The sequence below is a fragment of the Hyalella azteca genome, unplaced genomic scaffold (assembly GCF_000764305.2).
Source record: "Hyalella azteca isolate HAZT.00-mixed unplaced genomic scaffold, Hazt_2.0.2 contig3704, whole genome shotgun sequence".
In the NCBI taxonomy this organism is placed as follows: Eukaryota; Metazoa; Arthropoda; class Malacostraca; order Amphipoda; family Hyalellidae; genus Hyalella; species Hyalella azteca.
In genome coordinates this window covers 202,814-220,417 of record NW_025933945.1, presented here as the reverse complement: position 1 = coordinate 220,417, position 17,604 = coordinate 202,814, and the positions used below count along the sequence as shown (strand labels likewise).

Genomic DNA, 17,604 nt, shown 5'->3' with positions numbered 1-17,604 from the left:
CAGGGCTATTGCCCCTCAGGAGGATCTTCTGACGTGTTTCTGTGCGTGTCAGCTAAGCGCCCCACCGCTGAGCTCGCGATGTCTGACTACAGGTCTCGGTTGTGGGCTTGAGTTATAATATAGGTAGGATTCCTTACATTAAGTTATTATGTAAGTAGGTTACCTTACATTTCCCTTATCTGTCTTTCTCGTACGGGAGGCCGGCGTCCCGTGTAAGCGACCTCTTGTTCGAGTGACTTAGTTTCTGTTGCTTTTCACCTGTCCCTCCCTGTCACTTCGTCTTTTTCGGATGCTAACGCTGCTTCTTTCGAGCCAGCTTCAGCGGGCTGGACAATTGAGACCTTCCGCCCCTTGTAGGTGATGAATGATTTCTTCTCATTAAAGAAACTTTCGATAACTGAGCCCTTTCACTTCTTTGGTGATGTTCATCTTGACTTTCGGTGCGAGATAGCTGAATAGCTGAAGCGCTAGTAAACAATAGCTGAAATACCTGAAGCGCTAGTAAACATTTGGCCACAAAACTTAACCAAACTAACGAGGGCTTTTCGATCGAGAATATTACAACAATTCCTGACGAGTCGAAGTAGTACTTGGACCTGAAATTTGGTTCTTAGTGATGAAATGGTACAAACAAAACTGGGTAGTGGTACATTACAAAACTGGGTAGTGAGATGCCAAATGTAATGATACAAATGTGATTTTTTTTTATTTTTCTCTATGTAAATTGTACATAAAAAATTAGGTTTTCAAAAATAGAACAGTAAATTAAACTATATATCCATGTTAAATCGGGTTTAGCAGCAGGTATTTCTTTAATCAAGTACCTTAGTTTCTCTAAGTGAATGTAAGATGACGGGATTTATGATTTCGAAATTCTAAAATTCATGAGATTATGTACTCCGAGCACTGGAAACCTCCCGTCATACTAGCATCAAGTCGGAGCACGTTACTTCAACTTTTTACGAGTATATCAGATGTAATGTACAGATGACCTTGGCTTGAAACAACGGCATCGAACCTCAATCTATCTTGCTGCATGGGAAGAAAGCAACGTTTCAGCTTGTACCACAACTTACGGGCATCTCTTCCGTCCAGTGTCAATTGGAAGGTACAGCGCTGGAACATTTTGTCGAAATAAATTTATCTGACGCTAGATTTGAAGCGATTGCGCTTGCAGTTTTACCATTCGAGGATACCTTGTCATATGCGATAGAAAGAAGTTCAACCTCAGACAAAATAATACGTGACATCCTATTGAACCAATTACGTAGTGACTTCACTTATCAATGGTGGTTTTCATCAGCAATATAATATAGACAGTTTTATTATTGCTCTTCCAGTACAAATAGGAGAGTTATTAGTGCTCAAGCCACTTTAGCCGGAACCGCGATGCACCAAGTGATATGACCTCGGTTAGCATCAATGGACAGCGTTGTTAGTAGTGCGCACTGAAGCGCCGAAGCGACGACGTGTTCCGACTGTGTGCATTACGCTATCTATGTACATTAGTACTGTTTGAATAAGTCTCTTTAGACAAAAACATTATAGATATAAAGAGGTTGTATTCTGTTCTTGTGCACTTGGGGAGAAAAGAATATCGTGCATTAATATCAAGCGAATTTCTAGATTGCCGAATAATTTCAATTGTTTGCCTGCCCTGGCCAAAACAGAGTTCTAGCTTAGCAACCATTATAATGCCGTATTATTCCTCACAACGGAATTAAACTGGGCTTATCGTGACTTAATTTTGTGTCTCTTAGAACTATTTTTTAATTCTTCAATCAACTTGTATATGATATAAATTTACACTCAGAATTGAGACGCTACGAGCTAAAACTAATTTCGTGTAACCGAAGATAAAAAACAACAACATGAATTATTATCTTTGGACAGTGATGATGGAAATTATATCGAGACAATGGCACTGTAGACGAGTTCGCCAAGAGCACTGTAGAATAAGACGCGTTTCTTGGCGAAAACATCGTGAGAAGATAAGTTTTTTTGCAGATTTCTTCTTCTGGTTCGGGGAAGATGGAAGTCAACACTAGTACTCTCACCATCAAGTTACACTACTTCTTGTTTTTTGGAGGTTCGTTGAATTTTCCTTAATTTCCATTTTGAACGAATAATTTTTTTTGTTTAGTTATAGGTTTCTTAATTGATACGCTTATTTGCTCAACAAAAAGAGCAGGTTACACAAAATTCAACCTTAAATATTCATGCTGATTTCGTTCACGGCATCAGAATTTTGCCGAATTCCCGATTGTAATTCAACGTGCGATGAATAAGTTCCCCCTGCGACAGGTTTGGCCCCGGTGATGCCCTTCCTGCTGGTGATGAGCGTACAGCTGGGCGCGTCTGTGTCCCTCATGGGGACGGTGGGTGCGCTGGTCCTACTGCTGACGGTGCTGCTGAAGCCTTTTATCTCAGCCTTCGCCGACACCTTCCCTTGGAGCCGGAAGCCCGTCTTCGTAGGAACTGTGCTGCTCACATGCCTCTCCCTCAGCAGCCTGTCCTTTATCCCTCCTTTCTTACCAGCGCCAAACTACAAAAGTACATTTATCGTTGATAAAAGTGTAAATTACTCGGTTATTTTAAGTGGTGCAAGTGATCTCGACGCTCTTCATTATTCGGCGTCAACAGTGTTCAACAGCTGTTCCCATGTGTTCACCTCACAAATTACTGCTGAGCAGAAGGCATCCTCGAAAGAATCAACCTCCTCTCACTTGATGATTGTCATCCCACACAACAGTGAGTTACATATTCTTGTTATTGTAACAGATCCGACAATTCCTGTACCTGCAAACATTCCAGGACTGCACCAATTCATGATACAGCCGTAATCGTTGTTTCAACATGTTTTCTTGTAATTTTGATGCTCATTTAGCAGTGCTTAATCGAGTAAGTTAGCATCTAACTAATTAACTTCCTAACTCGGATGAGCAAACATTTTTCGGCACGGCAGGTTCCTGTGAGCTGGAGGCAGGCCGCGACTGCCAGTTTACTTGGACGTCGGCGCTGCTTCAACTGACGCTCGTCAACTCGTCTTCCGACTTCTCCACCTACGCCGTCGCCGCCCCTGGCGATGCCAGCGTCCAGTGTGACCCCCCGGGCTACGCAGGGAGGTGGGAATTCAGTTCTTTGCAAAATTAACTATTTAGTTCAATTACATCAGTCAAAATATTTTGTAACGAACTATTTGCAAAATATAGTTGACATCCCATAATATTCAATTGATATCTTCAACTTTCTTCGGAGTATTATGTTACTCAATTGCATGGTGTCATAGAAGATTTTGCAGAGCATTTCACGTCAGAGAATGTTGGCTAATCAATCGGAATCTTGAAAAACTATCTTAAACTTTTTTGTTTTCCCAACATTCTTCATTTGTTATGCAGTAGATTATAATTTGTTTGACAGATCATTCGTACAAATTATGTGCTTGGATTTTGCTGGATATTAGTTTCTGAGGCGAGCGTTCACAACGCAGCCTGCATTGCGTAGGGGGAGTGTGGACGGACAGGTTGTGTGGGGGAGCGTCGCCCTTGCAGAGCTCCTCCTTCTGGAGCTTCGTGGCGCTCATGGTCGTCGCAAGCGTCGCCTACACCATCGTCAACTCCTTCACCGACTCCCTCACCGTCGATACCCTTGGTGACCAGTAAATTTACACGGATATTTGTTACCACCGAGAATAAATTTTTGGGATTTATTCGGTAATGACCGGCGATAAAATTGAATCAGTATGTTCATATTAATTTCCTTACGTAAAACTTCTAGTTTACTTAATTTTTCTCTATAAGTGGTCGAGTATTATCAACTGCATAAAATTACGAAACATTTTAAACATTTTTAAATCTAATTCGTTTCAACTTTTAAATAATTTCTGTTGAGCAATTGACAAGAATCAAATCATCAGAATGCATGCCTTCCACGCTTATGCTGTGCATATAGTCAAAATGATGATCTGGCATTTACAGCGATTCTTTATAGTTTACCTAATCGATGTTTTAAAAGATAATATATGAATTCAAGTCTGTCATTACAATCAACCTATTATTGGTAATGTATTATTTCCGGTATCTTTCTAAGGACCTGAAAGCAACTATGGCAGCCAGCGGCTGTGGGGTGCCGTTGGGTGGGGACTGATGGGCCCGATTGGTGGTCTGGCTGTGGACGTGTGGTCTGGCTATGCGCAGACCAAAGACTACACGCCTGCATTCTTCATGGTCTTCGTGATCTTGTCTTTTGACGTCATCATCTCTAGTCGCCTCAAAGTAAAGACTCACCGTCTGTTCGCTGCAGCTTTAAAGAAAGAATTTAATGCACCTCTTAATTCAGATTTTTTTCATTACCAACGACCAACTCCGTCAATAGATAATACTATTGGTGAAACTATGCCAGACGTCAGTGTTGATAGTTTTATAGTTCCTATCTAAAATAAGAATAGTTTAGAGCATATTATGCGTTCGACTAGCTAACATTATTAATGAAAACCTCTAGAAAACAATAACAGTAGCTCCAAGTAACACAATATAATTGACAAAGAATGTGAATTCTCACAATGGTCTACATCAGATTCTGGGCTGCTAATATATTTTCTCCACCTTACCTGAAACTGTCCTTCTCCATGTCAACCGCTCTTAGGAGTAACGCGTTTATCAACCTGTCACGCACATAAGTTCTATTTGATTTTTATTTATTATCCTGTCACGAGCGAAGTCATCAAGAGAGCATAATTGACACGGCATTACCCTGGACAGGTTCCCGCCCTCAAGCCGAGCGGCACTGCATGGGCGACTATGAAGCCTGTGTTGCAACGGCCGCACTTCCTGCTCTTCCTGCTGTTCTCTGTGGTGAACGGAGTTCTCTGTGCCGTACCTTTCATCTACCTCTTCGTGTGAGCTGTTCGAAGATCGCAAACACTGGGCTATTGTTACCTTATGCATATTATACGGTAACAATATATATTGCCTATTGTACAAGGATGAGTAGCATTTGGTACATTCATTTTGGATGAGAAGAAAACGGGACTTTTTAGCGCTGAATTTGAATTTAGACATCCGAAATATTTATCAAAAGGGTATCATTTCGCCAATTGAAAACAAACCTGAGGAAAATTCATACGTACGTGAACAGAAATTTAAAATGCTATGTAATCATCAGTTATATCACCTTACGTATCAGTTACGTATCAGTTACGAAATTTATCTCTACAGAAAATCCTCGGCTTTTTTACAATATTAATGATTTCAGTACAATGGAAAACTTCATCACGATGATCAGGTTAAAAAAATATTCAATTGTTCCATGTGATACGCCTCGCCGATTTATTCATTCAAATAAATGTAAAGGATAATGTTGAAGATGACTGCCTTGCCGTCCGTCAGCAGCCTACAAGAGGAGATGTCAGCGCGGTGGCCGACTAAGCACATAAAACTGACGCAGGGGCTGACAGTGCTGGTGCGGTCGCTGGCAGAGCTGCCCTGCCTGCACTATTCTGGTAAGCCGCTCCAAATATTATCGTAAAATATTCTTACACCTCAATAGTCTAAATTGGTTAAATATAAATATATGTTTCTTTGGTACTAATGTACCAAATGTACTCAAAATGTACTCAAATGTAATGTACTCAATCAGTGATGCAATATTTATAGAATGTTGTAACGCTCACTCCCACCCAAGCTAATCTGCCAAATGCTACGGTACAATTTATTAATTCAAGATAATTTTAAAAAAAAATCCTATATCTCGTTTAGACCGCATCCTCGCCCGGTGGGGAGCGGATAAGTTTTTGTCCGCAATTCTGTTGCTGCACGCGACACGCTTGGCACTCACGGCCGCTGCTGGTCTGTGGTGGCCGGTGTGGACGACGCTGCTGGTCGAGCTGCTGAACGGTCCGTGCCAAGGCTTGGGTTACCCCGCCGTGGTGCTGTGCGCCAAGAACTTCTCCCCTGACGGTGTCTCCAACACCGTGCAGAGCCTTGCCAACGTCGCCTACGAAACACTCGGTAGCCTCCATTGCAATAACATGTACTTTAGCGTGGTTTTTAAGCAAGTCTGTTAGCACCATTCTTCTGAAACCCAAATTTGGTGAACTCCTAAAAATAGTTAAGGACTTCAGAGTTTACTTTTAGGTATATAGTAAGAAATTACTAATAAGTAATTTTTTACTATAATACATCCCTTTATCATGTTTAGCATATGTAAAACGCCTCACAATCCGTTTTTTAGCGTGGATTTGCAACTGAAATGTGGAACAAAATTTGCGCTCGCAGGGTACGCATTGGCGTCGGTGTTGTCGGGCTTCCTCATCTCGTGGGTGGGCAGCGCCCGCATGTTCCTGGCGTGGGCGGTGGTGGGCTGCGTGGCGTGCCTGCTACACGTCGTCTCAGTAAATGCAACTAGCACGTATTTAGTTCGCTAATTAATTCCAGTAAGGTAATTCATCATGTCAGTAATCCATGCCGTCATGTGCCGTGAACGCGTCATGCATCAAAAAGGTTTGTTTGTGTCTGTGCAGTCGTCCGTATCACGGCTACGTGAACAGCAGCACAATCTGCTGCCCACCTGCACACCTCGCGGGTATGAACCCACCGGTGCCATGAGCTGCTTGTGGTGTGAAATAAAATTAATAATGAATAATAACTCAATGAAATTAATAATGAATTTACATGTGAATAATGTTGCGTGGCTCCTGAAAATTGCATAAATAATAATTCAATCATGAATTACCAGTCTCTGATTTTTTTACTTAAACATCGCTGCTGCGTTATTACGACTTGCACTTTACTTAGCACCGAATGAATAAAGTTACACAGCGCCCTCTATTCCAGAAGAGGACCAGACGAAAGTAGAAGCCCCGGAGAAAATATCGTGTCCTCTACACGTTTCCGTTGTCCTTGGCGTCCTAAAAGATGAAGCCCCTCCAACGGTTCGATCTTTCGAAGCAAGGACGCCCTAAATGAAAATAAGACAGAAACAAAACAAATCGCAGAAAAGGGATGCATTAAAAACTTCGTTGAAGGAAATATTGAAATCATCAGCGTTAAACTTGGAAAAAATGACCAATTTCAGGACAAGAACTACAAGTAAGAAGATCTAACGAAAAAATTAATACGTCACCACTGATAAATGTTCTCCAGAAGGAAGTGTCGCGCTTTTTCGTGCCGAACACTGGAACTGGAATAATTGTTAAAAATTATTTCATGTAATTACAATTATAGTGAGAGCAAGCGATTCCTACAATAAAAATTTCGATTGTTTCGCCGTGTCTCTCTTCTGGTCCTAAAATCCAGTATGCTCAGATGAAACTTCTCGTTCTATCGCAAAGCAATAAAATTTCGTATTATTCTAAAAGTATTCAACGGGCTCGTTCAAATGTAGTTCCGTCATAATCATGATAAGGTTTTACTAACAAGCTATACTTACTATTTATCAGCTCACACAAACCACGATAACACGCCTAACTTTTTCAATATGTAGAATGCACTTATATGTACCCTTGATTGCTTATTTGTACATGACCAGAATTGCTTGATTCGCCAAAGTAATCATCGTAATAAGTTGTGATTGGCACTATATCTCATGAATCATTATTTTCTTTTTATCAAGGTTATTCACAATATGCACATAGTATATTTTGTACCCAAGTTCTTTCATGCCGCTCATAGCGTCATCGAAGTTCGCGAGTTTTCCGTATGGTTGACTTTAAGTGGTTTGCATGGCAGCCCGAGCAATATGGTGCAAGCCATTCTAGATGTCGCAAGCAGAAAAATGGATGAGTTATTTTGTCCAAATAGTGACTCTTTTTTACCCACAGCACTAACAGAAATTGGACGAAGCACTGATACTCCCTTTTGCCGGGAGAAACTGATTCGGGATGAATCACAAAATGGAAAAAAGTGCATCGCTTTCAGCGCAAACTCTAATTTTTCTCTTAATTTGAAAACAATGCGTTTAGCTAGGCAGCTATTATTGCACTTGCACTGCACTTGATTTTGGCTCCACGGCTTGTCTGGCTTAGTCTGGGACAGACCGAACAACGTGAGATAAACGCCTGGGAGGAGGGACATTTGGAGGGACATATACGATAATGCTAATTCACTAGATCGATTTCAATAAGGGAATCATATCGCTATCAGAGATGATGGGAATTTACCAGAAATTCATGAAGCCAGAATATAATGCCAAGCTCAGTGTCCAGTGAGCTACTCAAAATTCAAGCTTAATGAGAAATTTTTTCATGTCCTGTGATTACGTAGGAACCAAATTTGGTTTCATGATTATGTTAATTACACTTGTGGTACCTACCATCAACGAGATGGTACCTTCCGTCAAGCCCCATTTTCTCTAAATTTCGGCATGAATTTAGATTTCGATTCACATGTTGTACGGGGCATAAAACTTCAAAAATGTTAGTGTCTAATTATCTATAAAAATAAATAAAAATTCGTGCTTTTCTCCATGCACGAGCGGGCGAACAAGGGAGCGCAGCTCCTGGCAAGCAGGTGGCACAGACGATGGACGCCGCGGTTCGCGCACTGGACGACAGTCTTTTATTTTTAATTCATTTTTAAAATACTCTTTACTCCTTTTCAAATACTTAGCGAGTATAGATTAGACAAAAGAGTTCATGTGTTTACGATCGCCTGATCCCATGTGATACGGCTATGCTTGGATTTTCGTTGTTTACTTCTCTGAAAATTCTGCATGGTTTTGCGAGAACTTTGACAGGTTGATAGTTTAAAATAAAAGCTGTTGTTTTCGTCATAGTTGAATTAGCTTGCATTTCTGTAGGCCACTGGCAAACACAGTTCTGTTTCGGAAATATTTCCCATGAAAATGTCACCACATCACATCCAATGGGTTGGCGTAGAACGGCTACAAAATAATCACTTGCTCAATCGCTTCTATTACGAATAATTGCCGTTGGAGTAGAAAATAAAAAATTATTATACATGAATTTCTAATGTTTATTGTTTTTTATTTATTTTATTTAGTCTTCTCACACATTCCGTATTGGAACTCCCACGTTTATGTGAGATCCGGTCTCTCCAGCATTTCAGTCATTCGAGTGAGTTTTTGGTTAAGGGTCTAGTCTCATTAATGCAAACGCCGCCAAGGCTAATCATACTCAAAGTTTTATCTTACTTGTTATAGCTTTGTGTGAAATACCTTCATATTAATCATTGCCATAAAATTTTACTCTATTTAAATTCAAGAAATTTCTTAATAAAATACAGCAAGCCGACTGCAGGTCACAGACAGTAGAAGTGAGCCGCACGTAAAAGACGTAAAAGCCTTGCTCATAAGCCTTGTTATAGACCCCCCCCCACTTTCCTTGCCTGCACTTTGTAGCCGGTTAGCCGAGCCAGTGAGTGTTCAAAATGTATCGTTATAATCCAACGATGGGCAACATCGAACGGCTAACAACCGGCTTCATGTTTGAATAGTTAATGGGAAAGTATTGCAAGAGATTCCTTTACGATTAATTGCAGGTTAGGAAATGTGATGCAGCAAATTTAAAATATGTTTAAACCATGATGAGTGCTTATCTTCATAAGTTTACATTGCTTAGATCTCTGTTTTTTAATCTGTATTCAAGTTTTGCGTCATCATGGCTTTACTGAAAATATATTGTTCTTCACGACATCAACAGCGAATTTTTTTAGTAATGACAAGGCTTTTTTCTCCTTCAAATTAGCGAGCAGGATGACACTTGTCCAATAAAATTCTGCTGATGTAAATTCACATTTTTTGCTCTACTTTTCACCCAACGTTTCGTCCCGAGGCGCAGTCTTCGGAGTGAAGTGGACAAAGCGACCAAATTCTGAGCCGGACTACTTGAGTTCCTCGCTTTCCACTCTTAACAAAGGCCCTGAGATACAATAAAAACTCAATAAAAATGAAAATTAATAAAATGAAAAATGAATAAAATTCACTGAATCACGTTGATATGAATTCGATACTAGAGATGATAATAAGGATAATCTATATTTTAATTTACAGTTTAAATTTTGTCGCTGGCTGAGCGACTGAGAAATAATATGGAATGTCGATTTATTTATATTTCATTGTAAAATAAGAAATCTTTTTCTCCTACCGTAAAATCTCAGTCCCAAAATTATTCAGTAAAACGAGGATTTGTTGTTGTGGTGTTTTTTATCAAAGCCAGTGGTCGGCCTAGAAGTCACCTACTCGTGTGTTCAGTAGCACGTGTCTTTCGAGTAAGATTCCAATTATTTCTTCGTGATAAAATTTTCTGATATAAATATAAGGAAATTTTTGGGGCCTAAAAATTTCACATTCTGAAAAATATTACGACTATATGTTTTATAAAATGATGCGTGGTATCAAACGCTGCTTGGAATGGCGGTGTTTGGCAACTCCAGTCTGGAAACGAACCACTAATCTTGGACTAGCCGGCCTACGCCGCTGAAGAATTTATTGTCTTCACTTTAGCTGGTGTATTCGTCGCGGCAGGTTGAAGTGCAACTGTACCAGCTAGCTAATAACACGTGAGTAAGAGTGTTACCAAACGCATCTAGATGAACGACTACTCTATCTACCTAAATATAATTATATTCCTCTGTTGACTGTTGTACAGGACTGTTTATAATATATTTGTTTGGGTTTTTATAGTTCGGCACTTCTGCAATTAAGCAGGTGCCAAACTTTTTTTTTCGGCTGTCTGTCTCTTGACCTGTAAGTAAGGTACACAGTAAATCCGCATTTGAAGAATCTGAAAAGCCGAACAAATTTCAATGTGGCAGCGCACATGAACTCGTATAAACATTCCGCTCGTATTTAAGTAACTTTTATATCTATTCCATTCACAAGTTATATGCTATGGGAGCTTATATTAGGTGGTTTTCTAGTGAGAAAGAAGAACGTGGATTAAACCAAATAAAAAATTCATGACACTTATATTTGTTTTTTCTTCTATCTCACTAGGTTCTTTTCCCATACAGGAACCGTTAGCCAATAAACTTACCGTATAGCCCAGTGGTTCCCAAAGTGGGCGATATCGCCCCCTAGGGGCGGTGGAAATATTTTGGGGGGCGGTATGGAAGAAAAGGGCGGTAGGGGGGCTATAGTCCGAAGTCGATGTCAGAAGTTCGAACGTTTGTTTGACGATTTGTACACAACACGTGCAGCACATGACTCCCAGCGATGGTTTCGTCACCCATGCAGATCTGTTTTTTTAACCTCTCCTGGGTTTACGTCTGGGACAAATTAACGGCCGGTCTCACGGCCAATTTCCAAATTCAATGATCAAGGAATATCTCTCAAACTAATGAACTTAACTCGATGAAACTTAGTACATGTATTAATTAGAACCTAACAATAATGTTTAGCTCGTGAAAATTTTCTCGATTGTGCCTTTGTTTGCGATATTTTTTTCATTTCACCTTCATTCGTGATTTAAACAGCAATACGTGTTTAAATTCGCAGTGATTAAGAAATTGTTTCCAAACTGCTGAACAGATTTGAACGAAACTTAGTATATAAATACCTAACATTAGCAACGGTGATGTTTAGCTCGTTATAATTTTTCCGTTTTGCCTTCGTTTGAGAATTATACGGCTATATGAAGGCATGCGACTTCAGCACAAACCGAATAGTTAAGAATTTTGTATACGAAGTTTCATGTGAAGCAGTTAGGACCTGACAGTTTGGATGATTTGAATAATGGAGAACTATGCAAGGATTTTGTATTACAATAATCAGATGATATTTCTGCATGATATAGACGTCTGGCCGTGATATTTGTAAAACTCCCTGCATAAATGTCCGACGGATTCTGCGGGAGGTCAGAGTTTTTTTTACGTGGTAATGGTCATTTGTTAACAATAATGGCAATAAATTGAAATTACCTTCATTAACTCTTCAAGTGCAAAGCATTGTTCACATTTTTAGCTTATCTTTTCAACTGCCCGTACTTTTACATTAAATTATCTGTAACAAATCCATTCATTCCCAGTAGAAAAATTCATTCATTCATTCATTCTATTTTGACGCTATCAACTACTATAAAATTTATGAGTATTTCAAAGGTCTTGACACCCAAATATGTGCTGACGAACGAATGGCTTGAGTTGCTGTTTCTTCTAGAAAAATGGGGAAAACTCCGTATCAACACGAACACAACTCGTGCGTCAAAGATGACTGCAATTAATGTCATTCATTCTATAGTATACGGAAGCTTGAGGCTGCCGACAGAATTAAAAACGCACCGACTTTAAAGTCTAATAAGCCACTATGCCTGACAGATAAATTATTGAAATATTTACAGGATCGATAATGGAACAGTCACCAGCGCTCGCAGTTCAGGAGCCTAAGTACCTCCTGAAAAACGTGACCATCCCAAGACTGACTCCTAAGGACGACAGCGGAGTGATCATCAGACCTAAACGGCCATCGAAGTTTTTGGCATACGATTTACATTTCCCGCAAACTGCAGGTGCGTACTCAGCAAAGAAAATTTTCATTTACCTCTTTCTCAAGTGAGAGCACTGTTAGTGATAGTCCATTAGAATAGAATTATCTTCACTAAAGTTATAATTTGGTAATCCTGTCGTTTTTTTTCAAACGTGAAAGGCTCATTTTTTCATGCTTAATTTTCTAATTTACCCTGGCAATTGTTCACTCGTTTACCTACCTAGTCACAGCCCAACTTTTTAAAAATGTATCAATATCGCATAAACATTCTTGTTTTACCGTTTGACGAGCTATTTCTCGCCGTTTATAAACGGCTAATTAAATCGTATATTATAGATTGTATTTACAATGCTCGTGTGTTTCAGAGCGAGAGGCGGCTGAGAGCGGGAGTCAGAATGAGTGCATCTTGCTAGACAAAAGATTTTTGGAAGTAATTAATGATCAGGAGGCAATTGTAAAGGCCAAAGGTGCCCATTTTTTAACGTCGGGTGACGATGAAATGCTTTGTATTGAAGAAAAAAATGACAATTGTGAAGACAATCTCAACATTTTTGTCAATGGTGCGAATATTATGAGCACGAATGGAAAAGAAATTAAAGAAGAGATTCCTCGAGAAAAAGTTCAAAGGGTGCACATGAACAGGCGAAAATTTGCTGATGACCCTGTTGAATATAATTGCAGGCAAACCGGCAATAATTCCAGCGAAGTCTGCACGCGGCAGCCAAGTCTGAAAAATGATATCGTTACCCATAGGCAGACTACTGAAGCACGGAATTCGGCTTTAGATTTAAGACACCGAGCGACGAGCGTTAAAACGTTTGAATCCGTAACGCGACTGACAAGCATCACCGGCACTGCAACTCACTCAGCCAAAGTTGTCAAGAATAAGATGGATCATCTTATAAATGTCAAAAAGGATGAAATAACGTCGCAAAAAAAGATTTGTGACTCTCATAATTCGGAAACTTCAGCTCTACGAGAAGACGCTCAAGAAAAGTCGAAATTGAACTCCAAGATTGACTTGAGTAATAAGCGTCTCGCTGAGGAAGTTGATCGAAATCGTAAATTATGCCATGATTTAAGGAGTATTCAAGATTCTCTCCATCGACGAAGGGAAAATATCATAGAAGAAGTGAACGAATATAGGAGGCAAGTTCGTGCAACAGAAGATTATTGTGCGCTGCTGGACTCGAGGGAAGAGGTCACCTCAAAGGAATTGGAACAGGTCGACAGAACTCATTCTTCCCTCTCAGATGCTTGTCTTGAGATGGAAATCATAATAAGGAAGCAAAAAGAAAGACTACGAGAACTGCACAACGCCAAGCTACAAGCTTTCCAAGTTCTGAAAGGATTTAAACTGGAAAATCGTTAATTTCCTGTATTTAAATTTCGAAGTGTTACCATAATTTTTCCTGTAAAAAATTATTTGTTACAACGGTATTGTTTACTTTCCGGGTCATCTTGCTTCGAATAATAAAACTCCCGTTTTTCTCTGTTTATTATCAGTCCACTAATTGATGGCAAAAATTGCACCGTATATTCAGAACTAAGTTTCCTCCCATTACTTCTAATCACTGGCGATTCGAAGTACATCGGGTGAGAACTTTAGATAGGCGTAATATTCAATCAGTGAGAGATAACCAGGTACGATTGTACGCACTGGAACTTGAAGGTCAAGTTGTTCTCATGTTACTTTTTTTATCAATATTACTAACTTGATCAACCTGACCTGGAAGAAGATCACGTAACACTTTTTTTACGTCTACCAAACAATCCGTCTGATGACGTAAATACCATCAAACTTTGCAAATGGTAAACAGCTGATTAAGCATAACAATATTTAACATCCCGAGCTTACTGTAAGCTCAAGAGAGACCTCAAACGGGCTAACTTCGTTATGTAAATCAGAGGGTCCACTTCGGCGTTGTCCCATGCAGCTCAATCTTGGCGACTTCATGCACTGATCAAATCAACTTTCGTGTCTTTATAATAATTATTGAATGAAATTATTGTTCATTGAGGAATTTTGAAACCCTTATTCAATGATTAGTCTCCTGTAAACTCTTTTTTATACCCAGAGGAAATATAATTATCAATATTTAAAGCCTTCTATAAATTGATCTAAAGATATTGTTAAAATCTTATCTCCGCGCCTCATAAATCAACCACTAAATGAGATTTCAGATCCTCGCAATATATAATACAAATATACAAATATTAGAGATACGCATTCGAACAACGTCTGACACGTCCGTGGGTTGCTTGGCAATAAGATAACTTTTGGTTTTATAGTTTTTAGTTTTACGTGCCGTTGTTGGTAACAATGGTGACGTAAGCTGGAAGTTGAATTTAATATTAGTTAATAGGTCGAGAATGACATACACAGAGGTGGGCAGTAGCGCGCTACATGTAGCGGCCGCTACATTTTTAGAAGCGGTAGCGGTAGCGGCACTACATTTAAGGCCGCTACATATTTAAGTAGCGATACGAGGTTTTGCCGCTTCAGCGCTACCGCTACGTTTATAAATAAAGCCTTTAGATCAGTGGTCCCAAAGTGGGCGATATCGCCCTCCTAGGGGCGGTGGAACGATTTGTTGAGGGGCGGTAAGGAAGTAGAGGGCGTTTGGGGGGGCGGCAGTCCGAAGTCAGAGTCAGAAGTTCCAAAGTTTGTTTGACGATTTGTACACAACACGTGCAGCACATTATGAATCCCAACGATGGTTTTTTCACCCAGATTTGCTTTTTTAACCTCTCCTGGGTTTACGTCTCGGACAAATTAACGGCCGGACTCGCGGCCAATTTCCAAATTCAATGATCAAGGAATATCTCTCAAACTACTGAACTTAACTCGATGAAACTTGGTACACGTATTCATTAGGACCTAACGGTAATGTTAGGTTATGTAACTACCGAACGGTAATGTTTAGCTCGTGATAATTTATTCGGTTGCGCCTTTGTTCGCGAGTTTTTTTTTTTCATTTCACCTTCATTCGTAATTTAAACAGCAATACGAGCAATCAAGAAATTTCTTCCAAAACTACTGAATAGATTTGAACGAAACTTAGTATTTAAATACCTAACCTCAGCAACCGTGATGTTTAGCTCGCTACAACTTTTTCGTTTTGCCTTCGTTTGCGAGTTATACGGCTATACGTGTACGGATATACGTAAACGGCTCCTGGTTAAATCGGCCGGTAGAAAAGCCGGTCGTTCCTCCTATATCTGTATAACTCGCGAACGAAAGCAAAATAGAAAAATTGTCACGAGCTAAACATCACCGTTGATGAGTAAATCCCAATAGCAGACCAATAAATATTTAGAGATTTCCACTAATTTTGGCCATTGTAGCGGCTAATGTAGCGGCGCTACATTTTACTGCATGTAGCGGTAGCAGTAGCGCTCGCTACAATCTATTGGGTGTAGCGGTAGCGCCCGCTACATTTAGAGCATGTAGCGGTAGCGGTAGTGCCGCTACATTTCAAAGTAGCGCTGCCCAGCTCTGGACATACATGAAATATACACTATGCAGGGACTGGACTCACAGGGTTTAAGCTTAACCCTTAACGGCCGTAGTGAACGAATTCGTTCAGTCTATTTCAAAGCTATAACATAGAGAAAATATTAGCCTGCGGATTCTGAGTCCGAAGTGAACGCATTGGTACAGTCCAAAAGTCTAGCTAAATTATTTGGCGCTTATATTTATATTGTGGAATCCCTTTTTTGGTTTGTACAAATTAGTTCAGCTAGGACAGCACCATTCATTACCAGACACAAATAGGCAAAATTGTTCAGTTCATCTTATCAAGATAATCGGTGTTTTTTACACCTAAATGCAGACAAATTCAACTATATTACTGTTTTAGGCTATGCATCGAAATAGACATAGCATTTTAAACTCTGTTTTGAGGTTGGCAGTCTTTCTCATAATTATTTTTTTTAGATATGGCTTCAGGGTTCTTTTATGGATCGTCTGCCAAGAAAGCATCTATTGCTGAAAGGATGGAATGTTAGCAGCTGATACGAGCGATGTTGATGAAAACTACGATAGTGATGACAGTGTTTCAGATCCAACGTTTTGTCCAGCAGAAGAACAGATGCAGGTGCCCATTGGTTTACTGAAGAACAGATGCAGGTGCCCATTGGTTTACTGAAGAACAGATGCAGGTGCCCATTGATAATTGGTTTACTGCGGTGCCTTTGCAACAACACTTGGCAGAAAGAAAAATCTTTTGCTGTGGAACAGTTCGGGCAAATCGCATGCCGGGAATGAAAATTTCTAAAAAAGAAGTTGAAGAATTGATGAAGAGAAGCATTTGAAGAGAAGAGACTGATCAGCGAAACATGCGATATTAATTTTCATATGAACGGTGGTGTGACAATCGTGTTATGAACATGCTGTCATCGCTTGCCCTCTCAAATCCTACTTCTGAAGTTGATAGATTTGACCAAAAACAGAAGAAGGTCATCAAAGTCACTATTCCAAACATTGTTCAAATCTACAATCGGTCAATGGGTGGAGTAGACAAGGCAGATCAGCTGATTGCCATCACCAGAACCCCATTGAAGTCAAAGAAATACTACATGAAGATGGTGTTCCACATGTTCGACATGGCTGTTGTCAACAGCTGGCTTTTATATNTTGGGCTTCGCTTACGATAATGGTGCCAATGCTTGGTTGGGCTTCGCTTACGATAATGGTGCCAACGCTTGGTTGGGCTTCGCTTACGATAATGGTGCCAACGCTTGGTTGGGCTTCGATTACGATTATGGTGCCAACGCTTGGTTGGGCTTCGCTTACGATAATGGTGCCAACGCTTGGTTGGGCTTCGCTTACGATAATGGTGCCAACGCTTGGTTGGACTTCGATTACGATTATGGTGCCAACGCTTAGTTGGGCTTTGGTTACTATTATAGTGTCAACGGCTTCAGTTGGGCTTCAATTTACGATACTTGAAATCGTGAGATTGGAGATTAAGTTTAAATGACAAATTTTTAAAGTTACCTAAAATGCTTCAAGTTAAGTGAGATTAGAGATTAAGTTTAGATGACAATATATTGAAGTTACCTAAAATGCTTAAAATTAAAAGATACTCAAAGACAGCAAGTCGGCAATAGGGCCGTGTAGAACTGTAGATGAGGGGGTCGCCTGCCGAAGACCACAGC

General features: G+C 40.0%; 2 protein-coding genes across 2 annotated transcripts; both read left to right on the top strand.

Annotated features, from left to right (window-relative positions):
- Window positions 1-478: 478 nt before the first annotated feature.
- LOC108677514 lies at window positions 479-7,262 on the top strand. Its single transcript, XM_018165739.2, has 12 exons — window positions 479-1,108; window positions 2,008-2,089; window positions 2,305-2,751; window positions 2,966-3,125; window positions 3,491-3,651; window positions 4,090-4,274; window positions 4,761-4,897; window positions 5,391-5,500; window positions 5,757-6,008; window positions 6,276-6,391; window positions 6,521-6,582; window positions 6,834-7,262. Exons 1-12 carry the CDS (start codon window positions 1,037-1,039, stop codon window positions 6,916-6,918), a joined length of 1,869 nt encoding a protein of 622 aa, XP_018021228.1. The 5' UTR covers window positions 479-1,036; the 3' UTR covers window positions 6,919-7,262.
- Window positions 7,263-10,313: 3,051 nt separating this feature from the next.
- LOC108677515 lies at window positions 10,314-14,134 on the top strand. The gene is made up of 3 exons (XM_018165740.2): window positions 10,314-10,517; window positions 12,296-12,463; window positions 12,807-14,134. Exons 2-3 carry the CDS (start codon window positions 12,304-12,306, stop codon window positions 13,811-13,813), a joined length of 1,167 nt encoding a protein of 388 aa, XP_018021229.1. The 5' UTR covers window positions 10,314-10,517; window positions 12,296-12,303; the 3' UTR covers window positions 13,814-14,134.
- Window positions 14,135-17,604: the final 3,470 nt, after the last annotated feature.

What these genes read in the sequence shown, in the direction of transcription:
- LOC108677514 (XM_018165739.2), top strand. Translation starts at nt 1,037, where the DNA reads ATGGGAAGAAAGCAACGTTTCAGCTTGTACCACAACTTACGGGCATCT. An exon ending in CCCCCGGGCTACGCAGGGAG is followed by an intron (nt 3,126 to 3,490) that starts GTGGGAATTCAG and finishes TTCACAACGCAG; the next exon opens with CCTGCATTGCGTAGGGGGAG. An exon ending in CCTTTCATCTACCTCTTCGT is followed by an intron (nt 4,898 to 5,390) that starts GTGAGCTGTTCG and finishes GTCCGTCAGCAG; the next exon opens with CCTACAAGAGGAGATGTCAG.
- LOC108677515 (XM_018165740.2), top strand. Translation starts at nt 12,304, where the DNA reads ATGGAACAGTCACCAGCGCTCGCAGTTCAGGAGCCTAAGTACCTCCTG. An exon ending in ACATTTCCCGCAAACTGCAG is followed by an intron (nt 12,464 to 12,806) that starts GTGCGTACTCAG and finishes CGTGTGTTTCAG; the next exon opens with AGCGAGAGGCGGCTGAGAGC.